The 27,776-nt window shown below is 44.9% G+C and overlaps 1 protein-coding gene across 5 annotated transcripts in view; it reads left to right on the forward strand.

The window, feature by feature from the left end:
• Positions 1 to 27,776, forward strand: part of LOC147117613 (triple functional domain protein) — an 862,300-nt gene that overhangs the window by 530,018 nt on the left and 304,506 nt on the right. For all 5 annotated transcript variants that reach the window (XM_085988742.1, XM_085988743.1, XM_085988739.1 and 2 more), the window contains 2 exons: positions 4,891 to 4,992; positions 5,726 to 5,865. In XM_085988742.1, the coding sequence (XP_085844868.1) occupies positions 4,891 to 4,992; positions 5,726 to 5,865 (242 nt within the window). The remainder of the gene's footprint in view (positions 1 to 4,890; positions 4,993 to 5,725; positions 5,866 to 27,776) is intronic.

Here is a 27,776-nt window from a genome sequence, read left to right on the forward strand (position 1 = left end):
TTACCTACCTCTTCTGTCCAATTAATATTGGGGTAGCTGAAATCCTCCATGATTTATTATTCTATGTTTTTTACTCATTTCCCTAAATTGTCTGCATATTTCTTATCCGCCTCCCTTCCATCATTAGGTGGTCTGTACAGCTACTCACCTCCCCTTTTTCCCTCCTCATCTTTTTTAAATATGTTACACCCTGCAATGTTTAATTCCCAGTCCTGATTTTTCTGTAGCCATGTCTCAGTAATCCCTACTATGTCTGGTTCCTCTCAATGCATGATTGCCTCCAGCTCCCCTGTTTTATTACGGACACTGTGCATTGCTGTACAGACAATTTAACTCATTTTTAATAGGATTTCCTATCAATTCATGTTTAACCATCTTTTTAGACTTCTGTTCTATAACTCTATTTAGTCCCTTGCCATGAATGTCCTCCCTTACTTTATTCTTTTGTATGCTCTCTTCCTGTTTTATTTATATTTAGGTTGGTTACATTTCTTGTAGATCCCTACCCCCATCTTACTAGTTTAAAGTATTTGCACCTTCCCTATTTACCCTTTCCGCTGGGACACGGATCTCATCCCGGTTCAAGTGGAGCCCAGCCCATCCCATCGGTACAGCTCCTTCCTGTACCAGAACTGGTGCCAGTGTCCCATGAAAAGGAACCCCTCTTTCCTACACCAGCCCTTTAGCCACATATTAATTCTCCTGATCTGTCTGCATCTATGCCAATTTGCACGTGGCTCGGGCAATAACCCAGAGATTATTACCCTCAAGGTCCTGCTTTTTAATTTAGATCCTAACTCCTGATACTCTTTCAGCTGGACCTCCCTGTTCCTACCTATGTCGTTTGTTCCAACGTGGACCACTACAACTGGAGTTCCACCCTCCCTTTCCAAGTTCCCCTCCAGCCGCCGTGAGATATTACTTACCCTGGCAACGGGTAGGCAACACGCCCTTCGGGATTCTCGTTCTTGGCTGCAGAGGACGCTATCTATCCCCATAATTATAGAGTCCCTTATCAGTGGCACATTTCAAATTTGGTTTCCCCCCCCCGCCCACCTTGGACAGCCTTCTGAGCCACGGTGCCATGGTCTGCCTTGTGGCTATCCTCCCTGCAGACTTTCTCCTTGTCCTCACAAGTAGCGAGTACATCATACCTGTTGGACAGGACCAGTGTCTGCAGGACCTCTTTCTCAAGCTCTCCTAAATCTCTGCTACCTGTTTCCCTAACAGTTACACCCTCCCATTCCTGATCCTGTGCTTTCCTCTGAGGTGTGACTATTCTGGATAAAAGTGCCCAGAAATTCCTCCCCCTCCCTTATGTGTTGGAGTGTCTCGAACTCGCACTGCAGCTCAATGACTCTGAGCCAGAGAGATTCGAGATGGAGACATCTACTGCAGATGTGTTCGCTCGGGACAGTCACATTGTCCACAAACTCCCACATACTGCAGTCCAGACACACAACCGGCCCTGCCATTATCTTAGTCTAGCCTTGTTTTATGTTTTTTAATTAGTTAAAGTCTTTAATCAATGATTATTTAATTAGTTTAACTGGTTAAGCTATAAATTTAATGCAGTATGTTATAGTTTCCCACTCCTAGTTTAAACCACTGTCTTTGTTGAGGGCGAAAAAAACCTTAACACTCACCAACCACCTGCTGTCCTGTGACGTCACACCTTGATTCTTTTTGGAAATCGTGGAAGGTTCTGCCGCCGCCGACTCCGATTAGGTCTGCTCTGTTCCCCCGCGCTCTCCTTTATGTCCCGCTGCCACCTCCGATTAGGTCCGTGCTTTTTCTCCGCGCTCACCTTTATGTCCCACCGCCGCCTCCGATGACCAAAAGCGGCGACATGTTCAAGGACTTTGGAGAGGAAAGGGGGGTTAGAGATGGGCGGTAGTTTGCAAGGTGGACAGAGAGAGGCATCAAGGGTTTTTTGAGGAGAAGGGTGTTGACGGCAGATTTGAAGAGGAGTGGGACAGTACCTGAGGAGAGATAACCATTAACAACATCAGCTAACATGGGAGCCAGAAAAGGAATTTGGGTGGTCTGCAGTTTAGTGGGAATAGGGTCGAGGGAGCAGGAGGTGGGTCTCCTGGACAAGATGAACTCGGAGAGGGCATGAGGAGAGATAGGAGAGAAACTAGAGAAAGATGCAAGGGCAAGGTGGGGACGGGGAACCTTAGAGGAAGTTTGGCCCGAAGGGTTAGGGGAAGGGAAGGAAGCGGCAGAGACATCTGAACGGATGGTCTCAATCTTAGTGACAAAGAAGTCCATGAGCTCCTCACACTTGTTGGAGGTGAGGGTGAAGGAAGCAGGGAAGAGGGGTTTAAGAAGACAGTTTGCAGTAGAGAAAAGAAGCTATGGTCTATCTTTGCATTTCAGGATGATCCTGGAATAGTCAGCACTTTTGGTGTGGTTGAGCAGATTGGTAGCTGCAGAAATGTCGTGGTGAATGGAGGGCCAAAGGCTATACAGTTGTGATTTTCAAAGTGCAGTTGTAAATGAATTGGGAGAGAAGTTTTTCCAGGGCCAGACACAGAAGTAGGGTTGAGAGGGGGAAGAGAGATGTGGGTGGAGAGCGATACAACGAATTGATCAGATATGACCTTATCTGCGATTGACACGATGGGAGTAGCAAGGCCACGTGAAATGGCATGGTCAAGGAGCTGGCCGTGAATATGGGTTGGGGAGTTTATATGGAGGGAGAGATTAAGGGAGGATAGGAGGGTAGTGAACTCAGAGGAGAGTTAGCATAAGTTGAGATGGAGGTTGAAATCACTGAGGATGAGAAGTCGCTCGTTGCTGAGGGAGGAAAGCCGTGAAGATATCTCGGTGAGAACATTGGCATTTGGGTAGGAGGTAGAGAATGAGAATTTTAAATGAGAGGCGAGTGGGGTGGAACAAGGTGAGATGCTGAAAGGAGGAAAAGGTGCCAGAGGAGTAGGGGGACTGACCCAGGTCTGATTTGGTGACTAGAGTCACACTGCCACTGTGGCGGTTTGGGCAGGTAAGTGGTGGATGGTATAACCAGGCAGGGAGGCCTCATTAGGGGGAAGGTGTCATCACCAACGTTGTGCAGCCACACAGCACTCTGCCGTTCCCGCGCAGCCCGGGACCGGCTTTTCCTGTGTTAAAGTTTGCGCACCTGCGAACCTGTGGGGAAGAAAATTATGGGGAACATTGGTTATCATCCCTCAGCCAGATTTTCATCAAGGCCATAAAGTCAATGAAATCATCCACATTAAGCCAATGGATGGCAAGGGCCATAAGTAAATGGACATTCTGCAGGGAGATGCAGAGAGGGGCGGTGATAGCTGACCCACTGGCAGAGTCCACAGGGTCAGCATTGGGAGGGGTGAGTGGGACGGGAAGGATGTAGGAAAGATCAGCCCTCAGCGGGCGCGCTGGGCATCAAGTAGGATGGGGCAGTTGGGGTTGCTAGTTGTAAGGAGGCAGTGACGAGTGCTCGATGGGCCCTCAGGAGGTTGCCAAGAAAAGCACATGGGGAAGCTGTAGGCTTATCTAATAGGGAATCAAGCCTGGGACAACGGTAGAAAAGTAGGAAAGTCGAGGCGTGCTGAAGGGTTGGGATAGGGATTTTACATTAAAAATGCCCTGTGGATGTTGAATCATATAATATGGTGACTAAATATTTATTTAAGTAGGAATTAGCCTTGATCGCTACAACTGTAATGAAAGTTGTTTGTCTCCAGGCCTGAGAATTATTGGCTATTTCAACGTTTGTCTCATAGCAATTTTTCATGTTGTTTAAAGATCGTACAAAAAACAGGATCACCATTAACACATTTGAAATTTAAAATTATTTGGATGAATAACAGAGTAAATCGTAATATCGATTCATGCTTCACATGGCTTGTGTGTACTGAGAGTAAACATTTGAACAATAGGAGACTATCTTTAAAAGTATTAATAAATTACACTGGCGAGGTCTGTTAAAATAGTCAAATGTATAACAAAGCACTCAGATTTTCAAGGTGCACAATTACATCTTTATTTTCTACATTGCATCAGGTTAAAATGCAGAGGTACAATATATCAATTACTTTTTCACTTGGGTATGTTATTTATATTTTAAATAATTAATATGTAGATATGCTTACAAAAGTATTTTTTTAAATCCCAGTGAATTTGTTCATTCTGCCATATATTAAATAATATAATTGAATATTTTTTTAAAGAACTTTATTTTCCTTCTCTGTGATCTCTGACAGCAAAAGGATCAACTTAGTCATGAAAGCTCACACTCCATGGCTTAATTGACCGTCAGAAATTAATTTAAGTGGTAGCATGACAGTGTATGCTGAATACATGGTGGCATATAGTAATGATCTGTAGTCCATCCCACAAAAATGCATGGTAGAAAACAATGCTTTACATTATACCGTATAAGCCAAAGTAAAGATTTTGCTTTCTGGAATATTTTTGACTAGTATGGCACTAGTACAAATCCTCGGAGTAATAAATATAATTTGCCATGTCTTGAATACACATCCATATTTAAACTCTACATAGCATTATATTTCTTCTGCTAAGCATTATTCTCAATATTCTTCAAGAGATAAAACATAATTGCTATATTTTGGTGCAGCCATTGCAATACTTAAGTTTTTGGTGGCTGTTTTGTGAAGATCATTGGACAGTATACTCGTTCATCCAGTCAGCTATCATTTTGATATTACTATTTGGCGTTTTTATTTTGTTAGTTTTGTATATGTACAAATTCTGCTTCGGTTCATTCAAAAATGTAATTGCTGTAGCAGTAATACTGTAGAAAATAGACCCGTAAAATATAAGCATTTCTTGCCAGTGCATGCATTATCAGTTGGAAAACAAGTGAGAACTGAGCTAATATTTTCCTCTGTTTTACAGACCTCAGAACTTGGGGTCACAGAACATGTTGAAGGAGATCATTGCAAGTTTGCATTGTGGGTTGGACGGACTCCGACTTCAGACAACAAAATTGTTTTAAAGGTAATTTTCTCTTTTTAGAATTTGAGAGGTTTCAGATAAATTGGAACAAGGTCATTTGTGGCCTACTTCCATTCATGCTCTGCGCAGTTGTGGGATGTTGACTGAGATTCAGGACTGTTCCATCTTCTTTCCTTGTTCTCCATGAAAAAAATGGTAATATGAATCAAGATTAGGACCCCTTCCATACAGCAAGTAAAAGAGCCTTATTAAAATGTTAGTCCTATTTTTATTTCTTTTCCTTCGGTAAGTTCCTGGTTTCCACTCTTCATCTGCCCTTATTGGCATGATGGAAGCCAAAAGCTTCCCATCTGAAGGAACCCAGATGCATAACTTAGTTACATCACTCCATAGTATTGCACCATTCATAAGATTGGCTTTTGAGCAAGACATTGGTTGAGATTGTGCGCCTCAGCAATATGATAGTATTGCAGTAGACTTAATTAATTAATTAATTCATTATAGTAAAACAACAGATTATTATTTAATTTTCCACCCCATTTTAGATTTATTAGCCTTTGTAAATAATATGCATATGTTTGTAAGATTTAAATTTTAAAGCCTGGGGGAAAAGTTCCGCTATATGCTATGTGCAATGAAATAATTTATAAATGAAACCCATTTATAAACAACTGCTTTACAATTCCTTTACGCACAATGTGCAGAGGAAATCTTCCATCTTGGTTATTTTTTTGTGTGTACATTTTTGTCATGAATGTTACTGTTTGTGATGAAGGCATCCAGCATTGAAAATAAACAAGACTGGATCAAACATATACGAGAGGTTATACAGGAAAGGACCATTCATCTGAAAGGTGCACTGAAAGAAGCAATTCACCTGCCCAAACCTACATCTCACAAACATAAAGGGAGGAGGTGAGTGCTGGTATATTGCTGTACCACATACCAGTATGGTACTTGTTCTGCATATTGATCTAGTAAACTAAGATAGCATCAGTACTTAGTGTACATTGACTGTTAAGCAAATCCTTTTTTGTAAATCATGAAATTGGATGTGTAATCTTTGTGACACCACTTAGACTTGCCTTCCAATGTAAATGCCCAAATTAATTATACGCTTGTTCAACGGTGACACTAAAACCAAATTTACAACAACCTACTTACTCATCTGTCACTCCCTCACCTATGGAGTTAGCTAATTCAAACATAATGCTGGTGCACAAAATAAGTCAGGGATAAATTATATAAAAGTATGTTACTATTTGAGTGGAAACTGTTAAAATGTGAAGTCTAGCAACTGGTTAATACAAAAAGAAAATACTGCAGATGCTGGAAATCTGAAATAAAAACAGAAAATGCTGGAGATACTCAGCAGGTCAGGCAGCATCTGTGAAGAGAGAAACAGAGTTAACGTTTCAGGTCGATGACCTTTCGTCAGAACTGGAAAAAAGCAGGAAATGGAACAGATTTTTAAGCAAGTGCAGGGGCTGGGAAAGGGGGGAGGGGATGAAAGAACAAAAAGGAAGGTCTGTGATAGGATAGAAGGCAGAAGCGGCTAAGAGACATCAATTCAATTCAATTTTATTTGCCATATGTAACCAGTACAAGTACAATTACAATGGAATGCTTACTCCCCGTAGGGACACGTCAGCTATACATACAGTGCCGTGTTCAGAAAGTCAATACAATGGCTTCCAGTGGCGGTGGGAGCACGATGTCCCTCAGCCGCTCTGTCCTCCTCGTCACCGTGGCCTCCTCCTCACTGTTGCCGGCTCCACGTGTGGTGACCTGCTTCTCACGATCCGACCTTTGGCCGCCATGCCCGGCTCCCCTCCTCCCAGTCGGACTGTGAGCTTCCCGCCATGGAGCTGCCGGCCGACGTGCTGCAGCGGGTCGTCACGGCTGCTGCTGCTGCTCGTTGCGCTGTGCTGCCTCCGCCCGACTTGCCGACCACATCGTCGGGATGTGAATGCTCCGGTCGCCGCAGCCTCCTTCACCGTCGCCGGCTCCACAGTCCAACGGCCCGGGGCCTGCTTCTCCCTCTCACGGTTCGGCCCCTGGCCGCCATGCTCGGCTCCCCTCCTCCCAGTCGGAATGCTTTCCTGCCGAGGAGTTGCCGGCCGACGTGCTCCAGCGGGTCGCCGTGGCTGCTGATGCTGCTCGCCGCGCTGCGCTGCCTCTGCCCGACTCACCGAACACTTCGCTCCGGTTGCGGGAGAGCGCGCTCAGCACCGGACCGTCTCGGCCGCCATCTTGACTTCTATTAAGAGATATTCAAGGCAAAAGGAGATGGTAATGGGACTGGTTAAGAAACAAAGGATTGATCTAGATGAAGTGTGAATTGCGCTGGCAGAATGAAAGACAGCTGCCATGTGGGAGAAAAGAAAAAAAGACACAGCCAAAAAGTGTGGATGAAAAATATATATATGTGTTAGGGGCCGAGGTTATGATCTGAAATTGTTGAACTCTATGTTGAGTCCAGAAGGCTGCAAAGTACCTAATCAAAAGATGAGGTGCTGTTCCTTGAGCTTCTTAACAATTGCTGTAGTTAACTTTGACCTTACTGCAACATAAGAAAGTGCTAGTGAATTTATAAACACTGATAATAGCTTAATTGATCAGTGTGTAAACTATCACTCTCTTGTAATATATTTTTGATGAGGCAGAACAGCCCTCCCATAATGCTGCAAAATTGTGTTGTAAATGACGGTAATGCATGCAGGACTCAATCTGCCACCCCTTGACTGACTGACTTATTTTGTGTCTGAGTTAGCTAACTCTATAGGTGAGGAAGATGCACATACTATAATGTTAGCAGTGCAAATACATACTCACCTGTACAGTGTCAGTGAGTGGATGAAAAACCACCAAAAGCTAAAACCTCAAAAACAGAGGCATGTTGTGCCAGTCGACTGTCGGTTTGGTTCACTTAATTCTGAGAGGGCCAGTGGTGTGTGACAACATGGCAGGAGGGGAAAACATTCATTGCCTTGTATCGTAGATTCATATCTGTTGAAGAATCTGCAGGTTCCAACAGACAAGTCTGTAGTTTCCAGGAATATTATTGGCAGAAAATACAGACGTATCTTGAATAGATTATAAAATTATATTCTGACATTGCCGTGCTTTACCAAAGAAGATAATTTTACTCAAAGTATAATGGCCGAGAAATTGCAGTCGGAGGCGTACCTCCAGAGTATTTACGAATTTACCTCCAGGCTGCGAAGAGTTGTGGTCTCGAGCCTCCAGGCGTACGGCAGAGTAAAAGCCCACGGATCCCAGGGACGCAGGCAGTTCAGAAGTGCCCCTGGGATCACAACAACAACAGCAACTTGTATTTATATAGTGCCTTTAACGTAGTAAGATGTCCCAAGGCGCTTCACAGGAGTGTTATAAGACAAAAAAAAAATTGACACCGCGTAGCCACGTAAGGAGAAATTAGGGCAGAAAGAGGTAGGTTATAAGGAGCGTCCTCAAAGAGGAAAGAGAGGCGGAGAGGTTTAGGCAGGGAATTCCAGAGCTTAGGGCCTAGGCAACAGAAGGCACAGCCACCAATGGTTGAGCAATTATAATCAGGGATGCTCAAGATGGCAGATATCACGTGGTGGGGGGTGGTTCTGGGGCTGGAGGAGATTACAGAGATAGGGAGGGGCGAGTTCATGGAGGGATTTGAAAACAAGGATGAGAATTTTGAAATCAAGGCATTGCTTAACCGGGAACCAATGTAGGTCCGCGAGCACAGGGGTGATGGGTGAACAGTAATTGGTGCGAGTTAGGAGATGGGCAGCCGAGTTTTGGATGACCTCAAGTTTACGTAGGGTAGAACGTGCATTGGAATAGTCAAGTCTAGAGGTAACAAAGGCATGGATGAGGGTTTCAGCAGTGGATGAGCTGAAGCAAAGGCAGAGACGGGCGATGTTACGGAGGTGGAAGTAGGCGGTCTTTGTTATGTTGCGGGTATGTGGTCGGAAGCTCATTTCAAGGTCAAATATGACACCAAGGTTGCGAACAGCGTGGTTCGGCCTCAGACAGATGTTAAGGAGAGGGATGGAGTCAGTGGCTAGGGAACGGAGTTTGTGGCGGGGACCGAAAACAATGGCTTCGGTCTTTCCAATATTTAATTGGAGAAAATTTCTGCTCATCCAGAACTGTATGTCGGACAAGCAGTCTGACAATTTAGATACCGTGGAGGGGTCGAGAGAAGTTGTGGTGAGCTAGAGCTGGGTGTCATCAGCATACATGTTTAAACTGACGCTATGTTTTTGCATGATGTCGCCAAGGGGCAGCTTGTAGATGAGAAATAGGAGGGGGCCCAGGATAGATCCTTGGGGGTCACCAGAGGTAACGATGCGGGAGCGGGAAGAGAAGCCATTGCAGGTGATTCTCTGGCTACGATTATATAGATAAAAATGGAACCAGGCGAATGCAGTCCCACCTAGCTGGATGACGTTGGAGAAGGATGGAGTGGTCAACCGTGTCAATGGCTGCAGACAAGAAGGATGAGGAGGGACAGTTTACCTTTGTCACAGTCACAAAGGATGTTCTTTGTGACTTTGATGAGAGCCGTTTTGGTACTGTGGCAGGGGCGGAAACCTGATTGGAGGGATTCATATATGGAGTTCCGGGAAAGATGGGCATGGATTTGGGAGGCGACAACACATTCAAGGACTTTGGAGAGGAAAGGGAGGTTGGAGATGGGGCGGTAGTTTGCAACGACGGAGGTGAGGTCAAGGATTGTTTTTTTGAGGAAGGAGTGATGGCGGCAGATTTGAGGGAGATGGGAACAATACCTGAGGAGAGAAAGCCATTAACAATGTCAGCTAACATGGGAGCCAGAAATGGAAGTTGGGTGGTCAGCAGTTTGATGGGAATAGGGTTGAGGGAGCAGGAAGTGAGTCTTGTGGACAAGGTGAGCGCGGAGTGCTCATGAGGGGAGATCGGAGAGAAACTGGAGAAAGATGTGAGTTCAGGGCTAGGTCAGGGGGGGAACCTCGGGAAGTTTAGCCTGGTGGACATGGGGAAGGAAGGGAAGTGGCAGAGGCAGCTGAACGGATGCTCTCAATCTTAGAGACAAAGAAGTCCATGAGCTCCTCACACTTGTTGTCAGAGATGAGGGTGGATTAGACAGGCGAGAGGGGTTTAAGAAGACGGTTAGCAGTAGAGAATAGAAGCCGGGGTTTATCTTTTCATTCCAGAATGATTCTGGAATAGTGAGCAATTTTGGCAGATGAGAGCAGGACCCGATAGTGCTTTACGTGGTCCAGCCAGAATGGCTGAACAGGTGGACCGCCATATCTGTTCAAGTCTGTGTCCTTTGGACTTAAGGGAGCGAAAATGAGGGCCGTACCAGGGGAACGACCAGGGTGAGAGAGAATAATTTCTTTAATAGGGACTAGGGCATCAAAGGTGGTGGTGAGGGTGTGGTTGAGCAAATCGGTAGCTGCAGAAATGTCATGGTGAATGGAGGGCCAAAGGCTGGTTCGTAAGTGCAGTTGTAAGAGTTGGGAGAGAGTTTTTTTCCAGGGGCGGACGCAAAAAGAAGTAGGGTTGGGGAGAAGGGGGATGTGGGTGGAGAGTGATACGAGGAAGTTGTCTGAGATGGCCTTAAGGATCAAGGGGGTGGCTGTGCATATGGGTTGGGGAGTTTACATGGAGGGAGAGATTAAGGAAGGATAGGAGGCTAGTGAATTAAGAAGAGAGAGAGCATGATGTATTGAGATGGAGTTTGAAATCACTGAGGATGAGAAGTCGCTTGGTGCAGAGGCTGAGGGAGGAAAGCATTGAAGATAATTGGTAATAAAAATTTTATGGTAGTTGGGTGGGTGGTAGAGAATGATAATTTTAAATGAGAGGTGAGAGGGGTGGAATAAGGTGAGATGGTCAAAGGAGGAGTAGGGGGACAGACCAAGGTTTGATTCGATGATGAGAGCCATACTGCCACCACGGAGGTCTGAGCGGGGCAAGAGGTGGAAGGTATAGCCAGGCAGGGAGGCTTCATTTAAGGGTAAGGTGTCATCACTCCTCAGCCAAGTTTCCATCAGGACCATGATGTCGATGCAATCATCCACAATAAGCTCATGGTTCACAAGTGAACGGCCATTCTGGAGGGAGATGCAGAGAGGATCGGTGATGGCTGACCCACTGCCAGCATCCACAGGGTCAGTGCTGGGAAGGGAGGAGATTGGCAAGATTAGCCCCCAGTGGGCGTGCTGGGCAGGAAGGTCGACGAGAGAGTAGGATGGGACTGTTGGGTTTGCTGCTCGTGAGGAGGCAGCGACGAGTGCCTCGATGGGCCCTTCGTAGGATGTCGAGAGATGCACAGAGGGCAGCTGTGGGCTTATTATCTAAGAGGGAGTCAAGCCTGGGACGGCAGCAGGAGAATAGGAAGGTCAAAGAGTAATGTAGGATTGGGGTAGAGATTTGGTAGGGCAGAGTATCCGAGAGAGGAGAGATGAAAGGTGGCATGACGACAGGATGAAAGTGGTCAGGGAGGGATAAAGAGAAAAGAAAAAGTGGAAAAAGAAATGAACATCTCAGATCCAGAGCGGCAGCCAAAGTTATATTTTGACATTTACGAATTTACGTCCAGGCTGTGAAGAGTTGCAGTCTCGAGCCTCCAAGCGTACGGCAGAGTAAATGCCCACTGATCCCAGGGACGCAGGCAGTGCGGAAGCATCCCTGGGATCACGTGGGCCTGGTCCTCCAATGGCAAAGGAGGATTCCATTGCAATCATTTACAAAGGGAATCCCTTAATGATATGCAATGGAATCCCCAAATGGAGAATGCAATTTCTGCCCCTATAATTAGCTACAAGTCTATAGGTAAAGTTTTAGCAACACAATGGTCTAACATTAAACATATTGGATGTGCAAGAATGTAATGACAGGCACAGGTTCCAGAGCCATCTGGTGCATAAGTTGGTATACCTTTGTAGTGCTAAGCTTCATCTAAATGTCATATTTTAAATAGTGAACCAATGTTAGCCTATTTCTTCTGATTACACTAAAACACTTCTAGGCATCAAGCAGTACACAAAAATTGAATGTCAGGCCTATTATCAGAAGTATTGCCACAGTCGCATTGATTTCTAATGTGGGGATTGCTTTGAACTTTACCCATTTTACCATGAAGAGACAGAATGCATTTGTTAAACAAAGTGAAATTTGAAAAGATTTTGATGTCCATGGCACAACATTAGTGGTTAAGCAAAACTTCTGTTAGTCTGCAAATTGAAGAAAGACATTTTCAGTAAATATTGTCTGCGTAGCACTCACAAATGTCAATGGGCTGCCATAGCAACCGCCAAATTAGAGAGCAATTTGATTGATCAACTTTTAAATATTGTAGTGTACAGGTAACAAAATGTACTGCCCCTGTTTTATGCCAGAAGAATGCGATTTGGTTCAAATGGATATTAAAGTGATTTATTTGGCTTCTTTTCCAAAACCTGCTGACTCAAAAAATGTTTCATTTGAATTGGAGACACACACATGGGCATTGCTTTTGTGTCACTACTTGTGTGTGTTTGTATCAACAGTGTGATAGAATATAAATAGGGATGTTGGAGAACACTTAAGTTTTATTTTAACTAATTGTTTATGTTAGCTTGAGCCTAAATTCACAGCAGAGTTGATTCACAGGGAGTTGAGTTAGATTTCATGATTAGTTTCACTATATCACCCTTCATTTACAAAGTGTTACATAGAATCTACTGCACAAAAACAGGATATTCAGTACAACTTCTCTGTGTCAGTGTTTATACTCCACATGAGCCTCCTCCCATTCTAATGACCTTTTCCTACCCTATCCCACCATTCTCTTTTTCCTCATTTATGCATTAAGCCTCCCCTTCAATGTGTTAATGCTCTTTGCTTCAATCACTCTATAAGACAGCGAGTTCCACATTATCACCACGCTATATGTAAAGAAATTTCTCCAAACAATAAATTGGCTGTTCATTTGGAATTTCAAAATTCCCCTTGGAAAAGTGCTCTACGTGAGCCTTTGATTTGCAGCAACACCTGATGAACACGGAATATTTTTTGCTCTATTCAAGTTGTGTTTTCTTCAATTTAGCAGAAATAACAAAATATATTTATTCAGAGATAGAAATAAATGCACCAAAATGCAGAATATTTCTTAACGCATCATTTTCTTGGAACAATTTTTTTTAAATCACTCCTTTTAGCATCATAGTTAAAAGTTTCAGTGCATCACAAGCTATTTGTAAAATTAAATAAATTATTCTTCTGCGGATTATTTCACCATCTCCTCTCAACTTCAACACTGAGCCAATAAAATTATAGTTTTTTTTAAGAACATAAGAAATAAGAGCAGGATCATGGCTGATCTCCTGCCTCAACTCCACTTTCCTGCAATATCCCTATATCCCTTGATTCATTTCATATCCAAAAATCTGTTGATCTCTGTCTTGAATATACTCAACGACTGAGCATCCACAGCCCTCTGGGGTAGAGGATTCCAAAGATTCACCACCCTCTGAGTGAAGAAATTTCTCTTCATCTCAGTCCTAAATGGTCGACCCCTTATTCTGAGACTGCGACCCCTGGTTCTAGACTCCCCAGCCAGGGGAAACATCCTCCCTGCATCTACCCTGTCAAGCCCTGTAAAAAAATTTGTATGTTTCAATGAGATCACCTCTCATTCTTCTAAACTCTAGAGAATATAGGGCTAGTCTACTCAAACTCTCCTCATAGAACAATCCCCCCATCCCAGGAATTAGTCTGGTGAACCTTCGTTGCACCCCCTCTATGGCAAATATATCCTTCCTTAGGTAAGGAGACCAAAACTGTACACAATACTCCAGGTGTGGTCTCACCAGGGCCCTACATAATTGCAGTAAGACGTCTTTACTCTTATACACACATATTCTTGTAATAAAGGCCAACATACCATTGGCTTTCCTAATTGCTTGCTGTACCTGCATGTTAACTTTGTGATTCTTGTACAAGGACACCCAGGTCCCTCTGAACACCAACATTTCCCAATCTCTCACCATTTAAAAAATACTCTGCTTTTCTATTTTTCCTACCAAAGTGGATAACTTCATTTTTCTCCACATTATATTCCATTTGCCATGTCCTTGCCCACTCACTTAGCCTGTCTATATCCCCTTGAAGCCTCTTTGCATCCTCCTCACAACTTACATTCCCACCCAGCTTTGTATCATCAGCAAACTTGGATATATTACATTGCGTGCGTGGATTCTTTAGCGCAGTCAAGACCTTCTACGGCCCAAGCACCCAAGGCCCTTCCCCACTGCGGGCCAAGAACGGCGAGGTACTCATCAAGGACAGAGAGGCAGTCAGTGCCTGCTGGAAGGAGCACTTCGAAGATCTGCTTAACCATGACTCTGTCTTCGACACGAGTGTCATCAACGCCATCCCACAGCATGCTACCCACCACCATCTCAGCACAACCCCAGTTCGGCATGAGGTTGAAAAGGCCATCCGACAACTGAAGAACAACAAGGCTCAGGAGCAGATGGAATCCCCGCCGAGGCACTAAAGCATGGCAGAGAAGCACTACTGGCGCGAATTCATGAACTCATTTTTCTTATCTGGAAGGAGGAGAGCATGCCAGGGGATCTCAGAGATGCCGTAATTGTGACTATCTTCAAGAAAGGTGACAAGTCCAATTGCGGTAATTACAGAGGAGTTTCCCTGCTGTCTGCCACAGGGAAAGTCATCGCAAGAATCATCCTCAATCGTCTTCTCCCAGTGGCCGAAGAGCTCAACCAGAGTCGCAATGCAGATTTCGCCCACTAAGGGGCACAATGGACATGATCTTCACCGCACGTCAATTACAAGAGAAATGCAGGGAACAGCACCAACCGCTGTACATGGCCTTCTTTGATCTCACAAAGGCCTTCGACACTGTCGACCGTGAGGGATAATGGAGTGTCCTCCTCAAATTCGGCTACCCTCAAAAGTTTGTCACTATCCTCCACCTGCTTCACGACGACATGCAAGCCATGATCCTGACCAACGGTTCCACCACAGACCCAATTCACGTACGAACCGGGGTCAAGCAAGGCTGTGTCATCGCACCAACGCTCTTCTCAATCTTCCTTGCTGCAATGCTCCATCTCACCCTCAGTAAGCTCCCCACTGGAGTGGAGCTAATTTACAGAACAAACGGGAAACTGTTCAACCTCCGTCGCCTCCAGTCCAGATCCAAGGCCGTCCCATCCTCTGTCGTTGAATTACAGTATGTAGATGATGCTTGTGACTGCGCTCACTCAGAGGTCGAACTCCAAACCATCATCAACACCTTCACCGAAGCGTACGAGAGCATAGGCCTTACACTAAACATCCGTAAGACAAAGGTCCTCTACCAACCTGCCCCCACCACACAGTACTGCCCCCCGATTATCAAAATCCACGACAAGGCCTTGGACAACGTGGACCACTTTCCATACTTCGGAGCCTACTGTCAACAAGGGCAGACGTCGACGACGAAGTCCAACACTACCTTCAGTGTGCCAGTGCAGCCTTTGGTCACCTGAGGAAGAGAGTGTTTGAAGACCAGGGCCTCAAACCCGGCACTAAGCTCACGGTCTACAGAGCAGCAATGCTACCCGCCCTGCTGTATGCCTCAGAGACATGGACCATGTACAGCAGGCACCTCAAAGCACTGGAGAGGCACCAGCAACGCTGCCTCCGCAAGATCCTGCAAATCCATTAGCAGGATAGGTGCACCAACGTCAGTGTTCTTGCTTAGGCCAACATCCCCAGCATCGAAGCTTTGACCACGCTCGATCAGCTCCGATGGTCAGGTCACATTGTCCGCATGCCTGATATGAGACTCCCAAAACAAGCATTCTACTCAGAGCTCCGGCACGGCAAGAGAGCCCCAAGTGGGCAGAGGAAACGCTTCAAGGACACCCTCAAAGCCTCCTTGAAAAAGTGTAACATCCCCACCGACACCTGGGAATTCCTGGCCCAAGACCGCACAAAGTGGAGGAGAAGCATCCGGGAAGGCGCCGAACACCTCGAGTCTCTTCGCCGGGAGCAAGCGGAAGCCAAGCGTAGGCAGAGCAAGGAGCGCACATCAACCCAAGCACCCCACCCACCCGCCCCTTCAACCACCGTCTACCCCACCTGTGACAGAGACTGTAGGTCCCGCATTGGACTAATCAGCCACCTGCGAACTCATTTTTAATGTGGAAGCAAGTCATCCTCGGTTCCGAGGGATTGCCTAAGAAGAAGAATTACATTTGGTCCCCTCATCTAAATCATTGATATAGATTGTGAATAGCTGAGGCCCAAGCACTGATCCCCACTAGTTACAGCCTGCCAACCCGAAAATGACCCGTTTATTCCTACTCTCTGCTTTCTGTCTGTTAACCAATCCTCAATCCATGCTAGTATATTACCCCCAATCCCATGAGCCCTAATTTTGTTTAATAACCTCTTGTGTGGCACCTTATCGAATGCCTTCTGAAAATCCAAATACACCACATCCACTGGTTCCCCCTTATCTATTCTGCTAGTTGCAACCTCAAAAATCTCTAACAGATTCATCAAACATGATTTCCCTTTCATAAATCCGTGTTGACTCTGCCCAGTCCTATTATTATTTTTTAAGTGCCCTGTTACCACGACCTTAATTGATTCTAGCATTTTCCCTACTACTGATGTCAGGCTAACTGGTCTGTAGTACCCCGTTTTCTCTCTTTCCTCCTTTCTTAAATAGTGAGGTTACATTTGCTACATGCCAATCTACTTTTCTATTATAATCTTCCAGCAGAACATGTAGTTACACTTCTCTTGAAGTTTGAGCATTTGTGGGGCAATAACTCCTGTTAGTATTCTGGATTTACCTTTTATATACCTTTGTAAGCTCGCTTCTCTGTTGCCTCCTTTGATGCTGAAAAGCTCATGTTTCTTCAGTTTTTCCTCATAAGTCAGCCTTAGATGCTATTGATCAATCTTGTGGCTTCACAGTTGGCATGTCTCTCTTGTGGTTAACCCTTGTAGTTAACTCGGCAAAGCTGGACACAGTACTCAAAGTATAGTCTGATCAGAGCACTGTATAGTTTTTGCATAAGATTGTGCATAATTTTCTATGGCTTTTACTCTACTTTTTTGGCTATATACTTAAGCCTTCAATTTGCTTTGCTAATTGCTACTCCACAGTGATTGGACATGTTGAGTGTTGGATCTGCTAATACCTGTTGATCTCTTCCAATTTCTCCTGTAACTATTCCATCACCTTTCTTGGAGTACTTTTTATTCCTGTCCATACTTTACACTTGACCATATTAAATTTCATGACATAGATATACATAGAAATTACAACATGGAAACAGGCCACTCAGCCCAACAAATCCGTATTGGTATTTATTATTCGTACGAGCAGTAGTTCTAATCCCATCTGCCCACCCTATTCCTATATTTCTTTATCCACCTCTCCTACAACTACCTATTAATCTATTATAAGTTGACATGATGCCTGCTTCAATCACTAACTCCAGTAGTGTATATTTTAGCTTCAATCCTTTGTGTTAAAAGGTTTCTCCTGCCCTCCTAAACCTCTTAGATTTAATTTTATAAATATGTCCTCTCGCTCTAGACCCCTCAACCACTGAAAACAGTCTATTTCTATCTACTGTGTCCCACCCCTTTATAAATTTAATCTGTCCACTTACATATTGACATGACATTTCTTGCAGGAATATTTGTTTTTACTTTTTTGAGGGGAGGAATAGAACTAAAGCAGGTGTATGAAATTTAGGCCTCAGTGTGCCGTACAAATTATGTTGGCTAGCAATTGTTGAGATCTCAAATACAGTGGCCTAACTAGGAAATGGAAGGAGATTTTTTTCTAAACAGTTGTGCATGAAATAAAGTAGCTGTGAATAATTATGGCGCACAAATAGCCAGAGGGCCTGGGTCATTATCACATTTCAGTATGTTTCCTCTGTACAGGTAAACAGAAGTCATCGCTATTTCATGTACAGTTATTGGTCTGGTGTTTTTTTTTAAATCTGGACATGAATATTTTTAACTGAATCTTTAAAAGGAAAATATCTTGATTTTTGGAAATTGTCAGAATATACTAGTCAACAACAGCTTCCATTTATATAGCACCTTTTAATGTAGAAAATTGTTCCAAGGCACTTTACAGAGCGGAAAAGTAAAAAAGAATATACCAAACCATGGTGAGAAGAGGTAACTGAATGCTTGTTTGAAAATATGGATCGCAGGAAGGATTTTGAACATGGAGGGAGCAGAAGAGAATTGTAGGGTTCTGGGGAGGGAGCTCTAGAGAGTACGGTGAAGGTGGTCAGTGGCTCCCCCACCAGTGGTGGGCAGAGGGAATGTGGATGCACCAAAGGCTAAAGCTGGAGGTAGGGTGGGACATAGCCCACAGAGAAGTTTGAAGACGACAACAAAGATTTTAAATTCAGTGCATTGGGGTACAGGGAACCAGTGTAGATCAGCAAAGGTGCTGGTGATGGGCACGCAAGCCTTAATATGGGATAGGATACAGCTGACTCAATTTTGCATAAATTGCAGTTTATAAATGAAGGAGGCTGGAAAGCGGGCAAGGGGGATGTTGGTGAATTAAATCTAGACGCGGCAAAACCATGGGTAAGGATTTTGTTGGAAGTAGGGTTAAAGTGGGAGACGTTCAGATGACAGGTGTGGAAGTCTTTGTGATGGATAGGTTGGTGGTTCAAAAATCCATTCTGGATCCTGCAGGGTGCCATGGTTTTGCACCGCCTAATTCGCCCTGAGTGAGTAACCACAGCGGGGGTAGAATAAGTGGCAAGGGAGTGGAGATTATGGTGGGGACCAAAAGGAAAGGCTTTGGTCTCCCCAATGTTCAGTTGGAGGAAATTTTTTCTTAGCCTTGATTTTATGTCAAATAGGCAATCTGACAGCACAGGAATGATGGTGAGATTGAGGCTAGTAATGGACCAATAAAGTTGGGTGGTGTTCACATTTGGAAGATGACCCTTTGCCTGCAAGTTATGAAGATGAGGAAGAGGAGGCGGCTGAGGATAGATCCTTGTAGTACTCCAGAGGTGACCATGCAGGGGCAAGAAGAACATAATAAATAGGAGCAGGAGTAGGCCATTCGGTCCTTAGAGCCTGCTCCGCCATTTAATAAGATCATGGCTGATCATCTACTTCAACTCCACCTTCCCGCACTATCTCCATATCCCTTGATTCCTTTAGTATTCAAAAATCTGTCAATCTCTGTCTTGAATATACTCACCGATTGAGCATCCACAGCTCTCTGGGGTAGAGAATTCCAGCGATTCAGTGAAGAAATTTCTCTTCATCTCAGTCCTAAATGGCCGACCCCTTATTCTGAGACTGTGACCCCTAGTTGTAGACTCCCAGCCAATGGAAACATCCTCCCAGCATACACCGTCAAGCCCCTTAAGAATTTTATATGTTTCTCATTCTTCTAAACTCTAGAGAATATAGGCCGAGTCCACCCAACCTCTCCTCCAAAGGACAATCCCCTCATCCCTGGGATCAGTCTAGTAAACCTATGTTGCACACCCTCTAAGGCAAGTATATCCTTCCTAAGGCAAGTATATCCTTCCTTAGGTAAGGAGACCAAACCTGTACACAGTACTCCAGGTGTGGTCTCACTAAGGCCCTATACAATTGTAGTAAGACTTCTTTACTCTTATACTCTAATCCCTTTGTAATAAAGGCTAACATACCACTTGCTTTCCTAATTGCTGTACCTGTACCTGCATGTTAACTTTGTGATTCGTGTACAAGGACACTTGGGTCCCTCTGAATACCAAGATTTCCTAGTCTCTCACCATTTAAAAAATATTCTGCTTTTCTATTTTTCCTACCAAAGTGGATAACTTCTCCATATTATATTCCATCTGCCACATCCTTGCCAATCACTTAACCTATCTAAATCCCTTTGCAGCCTCCTTGCGTCCTCCTCACAGCATACTTTCCCACCTAGCTTTGTATCATTAGCAAACTTGGATATATTACACTCAGTCCCCTCATCTAAGTCATTGATAGAAATTGTAAATAGCTGAGACCCCAGCACTGATCTTTGCGGTACCGCACTAGTTACAACCTGCCAACCCGAAAATGACCCATTTATTCCTACTCTCTGTTATTTGTCTGTTAACCAATCCTCAATCCATGCTAATATATTACCACCGATCCATGGGCCCTAATTTTGTGTAATAACCTCTTGTGTGGCACCTTATCGAATGCTTTTTGAAAATCCAAATACTGTACACTACATCCACTGGTTCCCCCTTATTCACCCTGCTAGTTTAAACTTCAAAAAATTCTTAACAGATTTGTCAAACATGATTTCCCTTTCATAAATCCGCGTTGACTCTGTCCAATCATATTATGATTTTCGAAGTGCCCTGTTACCACGTCCCTAATAATAGATTCTAGCATTTTCCCTACTAACCCACTTCTGGAGATACGCTATCTGTGTTGGGAGAGGTATGATTGGAAAGAAAGAACATTCACTTATATAGCAGGTTTCATGTCCTCAGGGCATCCCAAAGTGCATTACAGTCAATTTATTGCTTTTAAACTGTAGTCATTGTTGTTCTGTAGGCAAATGCGGCCGCGAAATTGTGCACAGCAATGTTTCACAAACGGCACTGAGATAAATGTCCAGTTAATTCTGTTTCTGTTGGTCATGTTGAAGCTGAACCAGACCATTCGCAACCTTGGTATCATATTTGACCACAAGATGAGCTTCTGACCACGTATCTGCGGCATGACTAAGACCGCCTACTTCCTCCTCTGTAACAATGACCGTCTTCACCCTTGCCTCAGCTCATCTGCTGCTGAAACCTTCATCCATGCCTTTGTTACCTCTAGACTTGACTATTCCAACGCACTCCTGGCCGGCCTCCCATCTTCCACCCGCCATAAACTTGAACTCATCCAAAACTCTGCTGCCCATACCCTAACTCGCATCAAGTCCCAATCACCCATCACCCCTGTGCTCGCTGACCTACATTGGCTCCCGGACCGGCAGCGCTTCAGTTTTAAAATTCTCGTCCTACTTTTCGAATCCCTCCATGGCCTCGCCCCTGCTTATCTCTGTAACCTCCTCCAGCCCTACAATCCTCCAACATCTCTGTGCTCCTCCAATTCTGGCCCCTTGCGCATCTTCAGTTTTAATCGCTCCACCATTGGCAGCCGTGCTTTCAGGTGCCAAGGCCCTAAGCTCTGGAATTCCCTCCCTAAACCTCCCACCTCTCTACCTCCTTCCTCCTTGAAGACGCTCCTTAAAGCCTACCTCTTTGACCAAGCTTTTGGTCATCTGTCCTAATTATCTTGTTATGCGGTTCGGTGTCAAATGTTGTTTGATAACACTCCTGGGAAGCGCCTTGGGATGTTTTACTACGTTAAAGGCACTATATAAATACAAGTTGTTGTTGTGTTTGAGGGATACATGTCAGTCAGAGCACTAGAGAACTGGCCTGTTCTTAAAATGGTGCCCTGAGATCTTTGACATCTGCCTGAACAGGAAGATAGGGCATTAGTTTATCATCTCATCTGACAGACATCACCTCCAACAACTCTATCTCGGTAGTGCGCTGAAATATTAGGCTAGATTATGTGCTCAAGGACAGACCACTGGAATAGGATAACAGAGAAGTGGCAATAAAGGCATAGTCAACTATGTTGTTAGGTTGTTTGCTGCAGAGCAGTTGGGAAGGACAAGAAAGGATAACACGCCATAGTCATAGCCACACAGGATGTCACTTGGAAGTTTAGTCAGGGCAGTCTCAGTTTAGTCAGGGCAGTCTCAGTGCCATGAGCAGGGTAGAAATGGACTGAAGGGATTCTAACGGCAAGTTTTGTTAGAGATGGATATGGAGCTGGGAACCAACAACAAGTTGAAGGACTTTAGAGAGGAAAGGAAGGATAGAAATGGCAATAGCTGGTGAGGATGAATGGGTCAAAAATGATAATCATTCGGCAGATATCATTATTATAAATGTAGTGTATGTACCTTTAAGAGCCCCTGTGTACTGTAATACCGGTAGTGACCACTCGGGTATATAAGCCTGTATAGCGCCTTGTATCTTTTAGTTCACCTCCAGACTTTGTTCAGTAAACACCTGTTAAACCAACTCCTGCATTCCGTGTCTCCATTAACACACGGATACAACAATGGCGACGAATTGGAAACGGACTTACCTGCAATTCGGCAGCACCTCAAGGAGATCGATTCCTCAGACAAAGGTCGAAGAAAAAAAAAACCTGTGAGTTCACCAGCTAGCCGGGCTGGTGGCAGGTACTGCACTAATCCTTCCTGGGCGGTGGGCTGGGGCTCGATCGGGTGGCTCTGCAGCGGGGCCGAGCAGCAAGTCGGAAGGCGGAGGCAAACAGAGACGGAGGGTGGAGCACTCGGGAGACGGCTGGTGCTGCAAAGCAGGTCGGCGTTCGGACCAAGCAGAGGGAGGGAAAAGTCCCAGAGAGTCCGGCGGGAACGAGTCTCCAACTATTAAAAATATCTGTGTAAATAAAAACCGCGGAGAACAGCGTTGTCAGCGGCGGGAAAACGCGGGAGGCGCCATTTTTTCTCGGCAGGGAAGAAAGGAAAGCGCGGGAGGCGCCATTTTTGATTTTCAAGATGCCTAAGACTGGCAATATTACTGCTTTCGATAGTGATATAGAGGATTGGACCACATATGTGGAAAGAGTGGAGGTATATTGCAAGGCGAATGAAGTAGCGGATGATAAAAAGGCATCGGTACTTCTAAATCTGATGGGCGCAAGGACATACGGGCTGTTACGAAACTTAATCACTCCAGCCAAACCGATGGACAAAAATTTTAAGGAGATTGTTGATACCCTACAGGAGCACTTAAACCCAACACCGCTGCTGATAGCGGAACGATTCAAATTCTTCAGGAGGAATCAGCACAAGAATGAAAGTAACGCTGATTACCTCACCGAATTAAGAAAGCTGTCAAAGCACTGCCAATTTGGGGCAGGACTGGCAGATTCTCTACGAGACAAATTCGTCTGCGGTCTCCTAAGTGAAGGAACACAGAAAAGGCTACTTTCTGAGAAAGATTTGACACTGGACAAGGCTTTCAGTGTGGCTGTATCATACGAAGCAGCAGCAAGAGGAGCTGCAGAGATACAGCAAAAGCCACAGGACTTCGGCACCCATGAAATGACACGGGGTTTCGAGAGATGTTATCGCTGCGGCAGATCCACCCATGACCAGAGGGACTGCTGGTTCAAGGACAAAGCATGCAGGTAATGCGGAAAGATGGGACACATTGCACGTGTATGCCGATCTGGAAACAAAAAATCCACTGACAGAAAAAAAATCAATAAGGAAAAGTACAGAAAGGTACAAATGATGACGGACAGTAGCTCCGAAGACCAGAAGAGCGATAGTGACTCCGGAAACAAGAGACTAAGCTGTCTCAAATTACATAATGTAATTGCCAAAGAAGATTACCAGATCATTTGGGTTACCCTCACGATAGCAGGGTCCCCAGTTAAAATGGAGCTAGATACAGGATCAGCTCTGACCGTCATAAGTCGACGGGATTACGAGCGGCTATTTCCGCATATACCTTTGAAAGACACATCCATTATCTTGAAGACATATACGGGGCAGAAAGTATACCCCAGAGGGAAAATAAGGGTGCCTGTTGTATACAACAGCAAGGAAATACAGAAGTTGTATTTATACGTTCTGCAAGGTGGTGGTCCACCGCTGTTGGGACGTGAATGGATCAGGAAGATACGTTTAGACTGGCACTCCATTCAGGCACTGACGGTGACCAGTAAGAAAAAAAATGATGATGACGTCATACCTGAACGATTAAAAGACATCTTGGCCAACGCCAAAGAAGTGTTTCAACAGGAACTAGGAACCTTGAAAGGCGTCACCGCCTCAATAAAAGTAGAAGATGCGGCAATTCCCAAGTTTTTTAAGGCAAGGCCGGTGCCATACGCAATTCGTCCAGCCGTCGAGGCAGAGCTGGAGAATTTGGAAAAGGCAGGCGTGTTATCCAAGGTAGATTGGAGCGAGTGGGCAACACCCATCGCCCCGGTCATGAAGAAAACGTTGAATAATGATAAATCTGAAGAACAGAGAAAAATTCGCATCTGTGGGGACTTCAAGGTGACTGTAAACCCGGTCCGTGTCACGGTACAGTAGGGCAGCACGGTGGCATAGTGGTTAGCACTGTTGCCTCACAGCGCCAGAGACCCGGGTTCGAATCCGGCCTCGGATGACTGTCTGTGTGGAGTTTGCACATTCTCCCCGTGTTTGCGTGGGTTTCCTCCGGGTGCTCCGGTTTCCTCCCACAGTCCAAAGATGTGCGGGTTAGGTTGATTGGCTATGATAAATTGACCCTTAGTGTTAGGGGGATTGAATACGTGGGGTTACGGGGATAGGGTGGGATATGTGTTGGTGTAGGGGTTACGGGGATCGGATGGGATATGTGTCGGTGCAGGCTCGATGGGCCGAAATGGCCTCTATCTGCACTGTGGGGTTTCTGTGATTCTGTGATAGAAGATATTTTCGCCTCACTATCCGGAGGGAAACGTTTCACCAAAATTGACTTGGCACAGGCATATCTACAGATGGAGGTTGAGGAGGCCTCTAAAAAGTATCTCACGATAAACACACACAAAGGCCTGTACCAGTACAATCGACTGGTTTTCGGAGTAGCATCAGCTCCAGCTACCTGGCAAAGAGCTATGGAGCAAGTCCTGCAAGGGATTCCAGGGACTCAATGCTACCTAGACGACATCCTTGTAACAGGAGAAAACGACAACGAGCACCTTGCCAATTTGGAGCAGGTGCTCACTAGGCTGAGAGAACGGGGCCTACGAGCAAATCGCCCCAAGTGCGAATTTTTCCAGAAACAAATATATTGTGGCCATATAATTAACGAAGAAGGGTTGCATAAGTCACCTGAAAAAATTGAAGCGGTCATAAAAGCCCCAGCACCTGAAAATGTCTCACAATTAAGGTCGTTCCTGGGATTGATAAATTACTATCATAAATTTTTACCGAACTTGTCAACTGTTCTGCACCCTCTTAACGCACTGCTACAAACGGGAATAATTTGGAAATGGAGCGAAGACTGTAAACGTGCCTTCCATAAATGCAAAGGCTTGATCACATCCAAGGAAGTGTTGGCTCATTACAACCCATCACTGCCAATCAGACTGGCGGGCGATGCATCCCCTTACGGCGTAGGAGCGGTATTATCGCATAGATTCCCTGATGGCTCGGAGCGGCCGATAGCTTTTGCGTCACGCTCATTGAACTCAGCTGAGCGTAACTATGCCCAGATCGACAGGGAAGCACTCAGTCTGGTGTGGGGAGTGAAGAAATTCAACCATTACCTACACGGACAAAAATTTACCTTGTTGACTGACCATCAACCCCTCGTCTCCATATTCAACCCTAAAAAGGGCGTTCCCATTATGACAGCGCAAAGGCTACAGAGGTGGTCCCTTTTCCTAGGGGCACACCAATATTACATAGAATACAAAGGATCAAAACAGCATGGGAATGCTGACGGTTTATCGCGCCTACCGTTGCCAACGGTAGAAGAGGCACCTACAGTGGACCCAGTGGAGATGTTCCACTCAACCATAGTGGAATGTCTACCAGTAACAAATTCTACCATTGAAAAGGAAACGAGAAATGACCCGACTCTCTCTCGAGTCTACGATTTAGCGGTGAAGGGATGGCCAGCACATGGCGAACCACTGTTGCCAGCATTCTCGCAAAGAAGAGAACAGCTGTCAGTGTGCCGAGGAACCTTGATGTGTGGATCCAGAGTGGTGATTCCACCCAAACTCCAGGATAAAGTGCTAAAGGAGCTTCACGAGGGGCATCTGGGTGGAGTGAAAATGAAGAACCTAGCCAGAGCGTTTGTGTGGTGGCCAGGTATCGATGGAGACATCGAAGAAATGACCAAGAGCTGTCTAGGATGCCAGAAGGTCCAAAACGTCCCACCACAAGCCCCTCTACATCCATGGGAGTGGCCCTCATCTCCATGGCAAAGGGTACATATCGAGTTTGCTGGTCCATTTATGGACTCAATGTTCTTAATCGCGGTGGATGCACACTCCAAGTGGCCGGAGGCAATAAAGATGTCCTCCACCACCACGGAAAAAACCATCACAGTATTAAGGACCATATTTGCCAGGAATGGGCTGCCTGAACAGATCTGTTCTGATAATGGACCGCAATTTGTGTCCGAAGAATTCAGGAAGTTCTTAAAAAAAACAATGGGGTTAAGCACTACACGTCCGCCCCATACCATCCCGCCACCAATGGATTAGCTGAAAGGTTTGTCCAGACCTTCAACAAGGCCATAAAGGCCATGGGTAATGAAGACATGAATCTACAACATAAGGTAGATAACTTCTTGTTTGCGTACAGGAATGCAACACATGTGGTTACAAACCAAACTCCCGCCATGATGTTTTTCAATAGAAGACTAAGAGGCCGGCTGGATTTGATCAAGCCAAACATCAGAAGGGACGTAGAGAACCGGCAATTTCAAGGCATGAATGAAAGGCCAACTAGAACCTTCCAGATAGGTCAACAAGTTTTGGCCCGGGACTACCGTACCGAGAAATGGCAGCCTGGAACTATTTGCACACGACTAGGACCGCTGATGTATACCGTGGACATTGGAGAAAGCATAATAAGGCGCCATGCTGACCAGATCATAGAGTCATCCGAAAAGGGACAACCTACACCACAACTCTATACGCCTAATGATGAAGCAGAGATACCCATAGTATCTACCTCCGATCCGGTGATACTGGAACCAGATGAACCCGACACTGGCATTCAAGCCGAATCGACCTTGCCAAAAGAACCTACTACACCACCGAAAACTACTACACCACCGAGGCGTTATCCGGACCGAGTCAGGAAGCCTCCAGAGAGACTGACTTATAATTGATTAACTGCAGCAAATGTGTAGATTATTGTTCTTGTAAACATGTTAATTAATGATTACTTAAAATGTTATGTACTAATTATCTAAAAGGGGAGGAATTGTAGTGTATGTACCTTTAAGAGCCCCTGTGTACTGTAATACCGGTAGTGACCACTCGGGTATATAAGCCTGTATAGCGTCTTGTATCTTTTAGTTCACCTCCAGACTTTGTTCAGTAAACACCTGTTAAACCAACTCCTGCATTCCGTGTCTCCATTAACACACGGATACAACAATAAACAAATGTTTTTATTGGGCGGGGTGCTGGGGCAAGTCCACCTTATTGAGATTTAACATCATCTACTAATTGAACTTGCAGCAACAACAAAAAAATTGCTATAATAGGAGATTTATAATAATCAAGGACCACAATCTCTTGAAATTCGTCAGAAGTGCTAAAGGCATTTGATAAGGTGCCACATAAAAGGTTACTTCACAAGATAAGAGCTTACGGGGTTGGGGGTAATATATTAACATGGACAGAGGATTGGCTAACTAACAGAAAACAGAGTTGGGATAAATGGGTCATTTTCAGGTTGGTAAACTGTAACTAGGGGGGTGCCACAGGGATCGGTGCTGGGGCCTCAACTATTTACAATCTATATTAATGACTTGGATGAAGGGACTGAGTGTAATGTAACCAAATTTGCTGATGATACAGAGATAGGTGGGAAAGCAAATTGTGTGGCAGACAGAAAGAATCTCCAAAGGGATATAGATAGGCTAAGTGAGTGGGCAAAAATCTGGCAGATGGAGTTTAATGTGGGAAAATGTGAGGTTATCCACTTTGGTAGGAAAAATAAAAAGGCAAATTATTATTTAAATGGG

Source organism: Somniosus microcephalus, chromosome 5, assembly GCF_052327205.1.
Source record: "Somniosus microcephalus isolate GS21.2 chromosome 5, FLI_Smic_1.0, whole genome shotgun sequence".
Classification (NCBI taxonomy): Eukaryota; Metazoa; Chordata; class Chondrichthyes; order Squaliformes; family Somniosidae; genus Somniosus; species Somniosus microcephalus.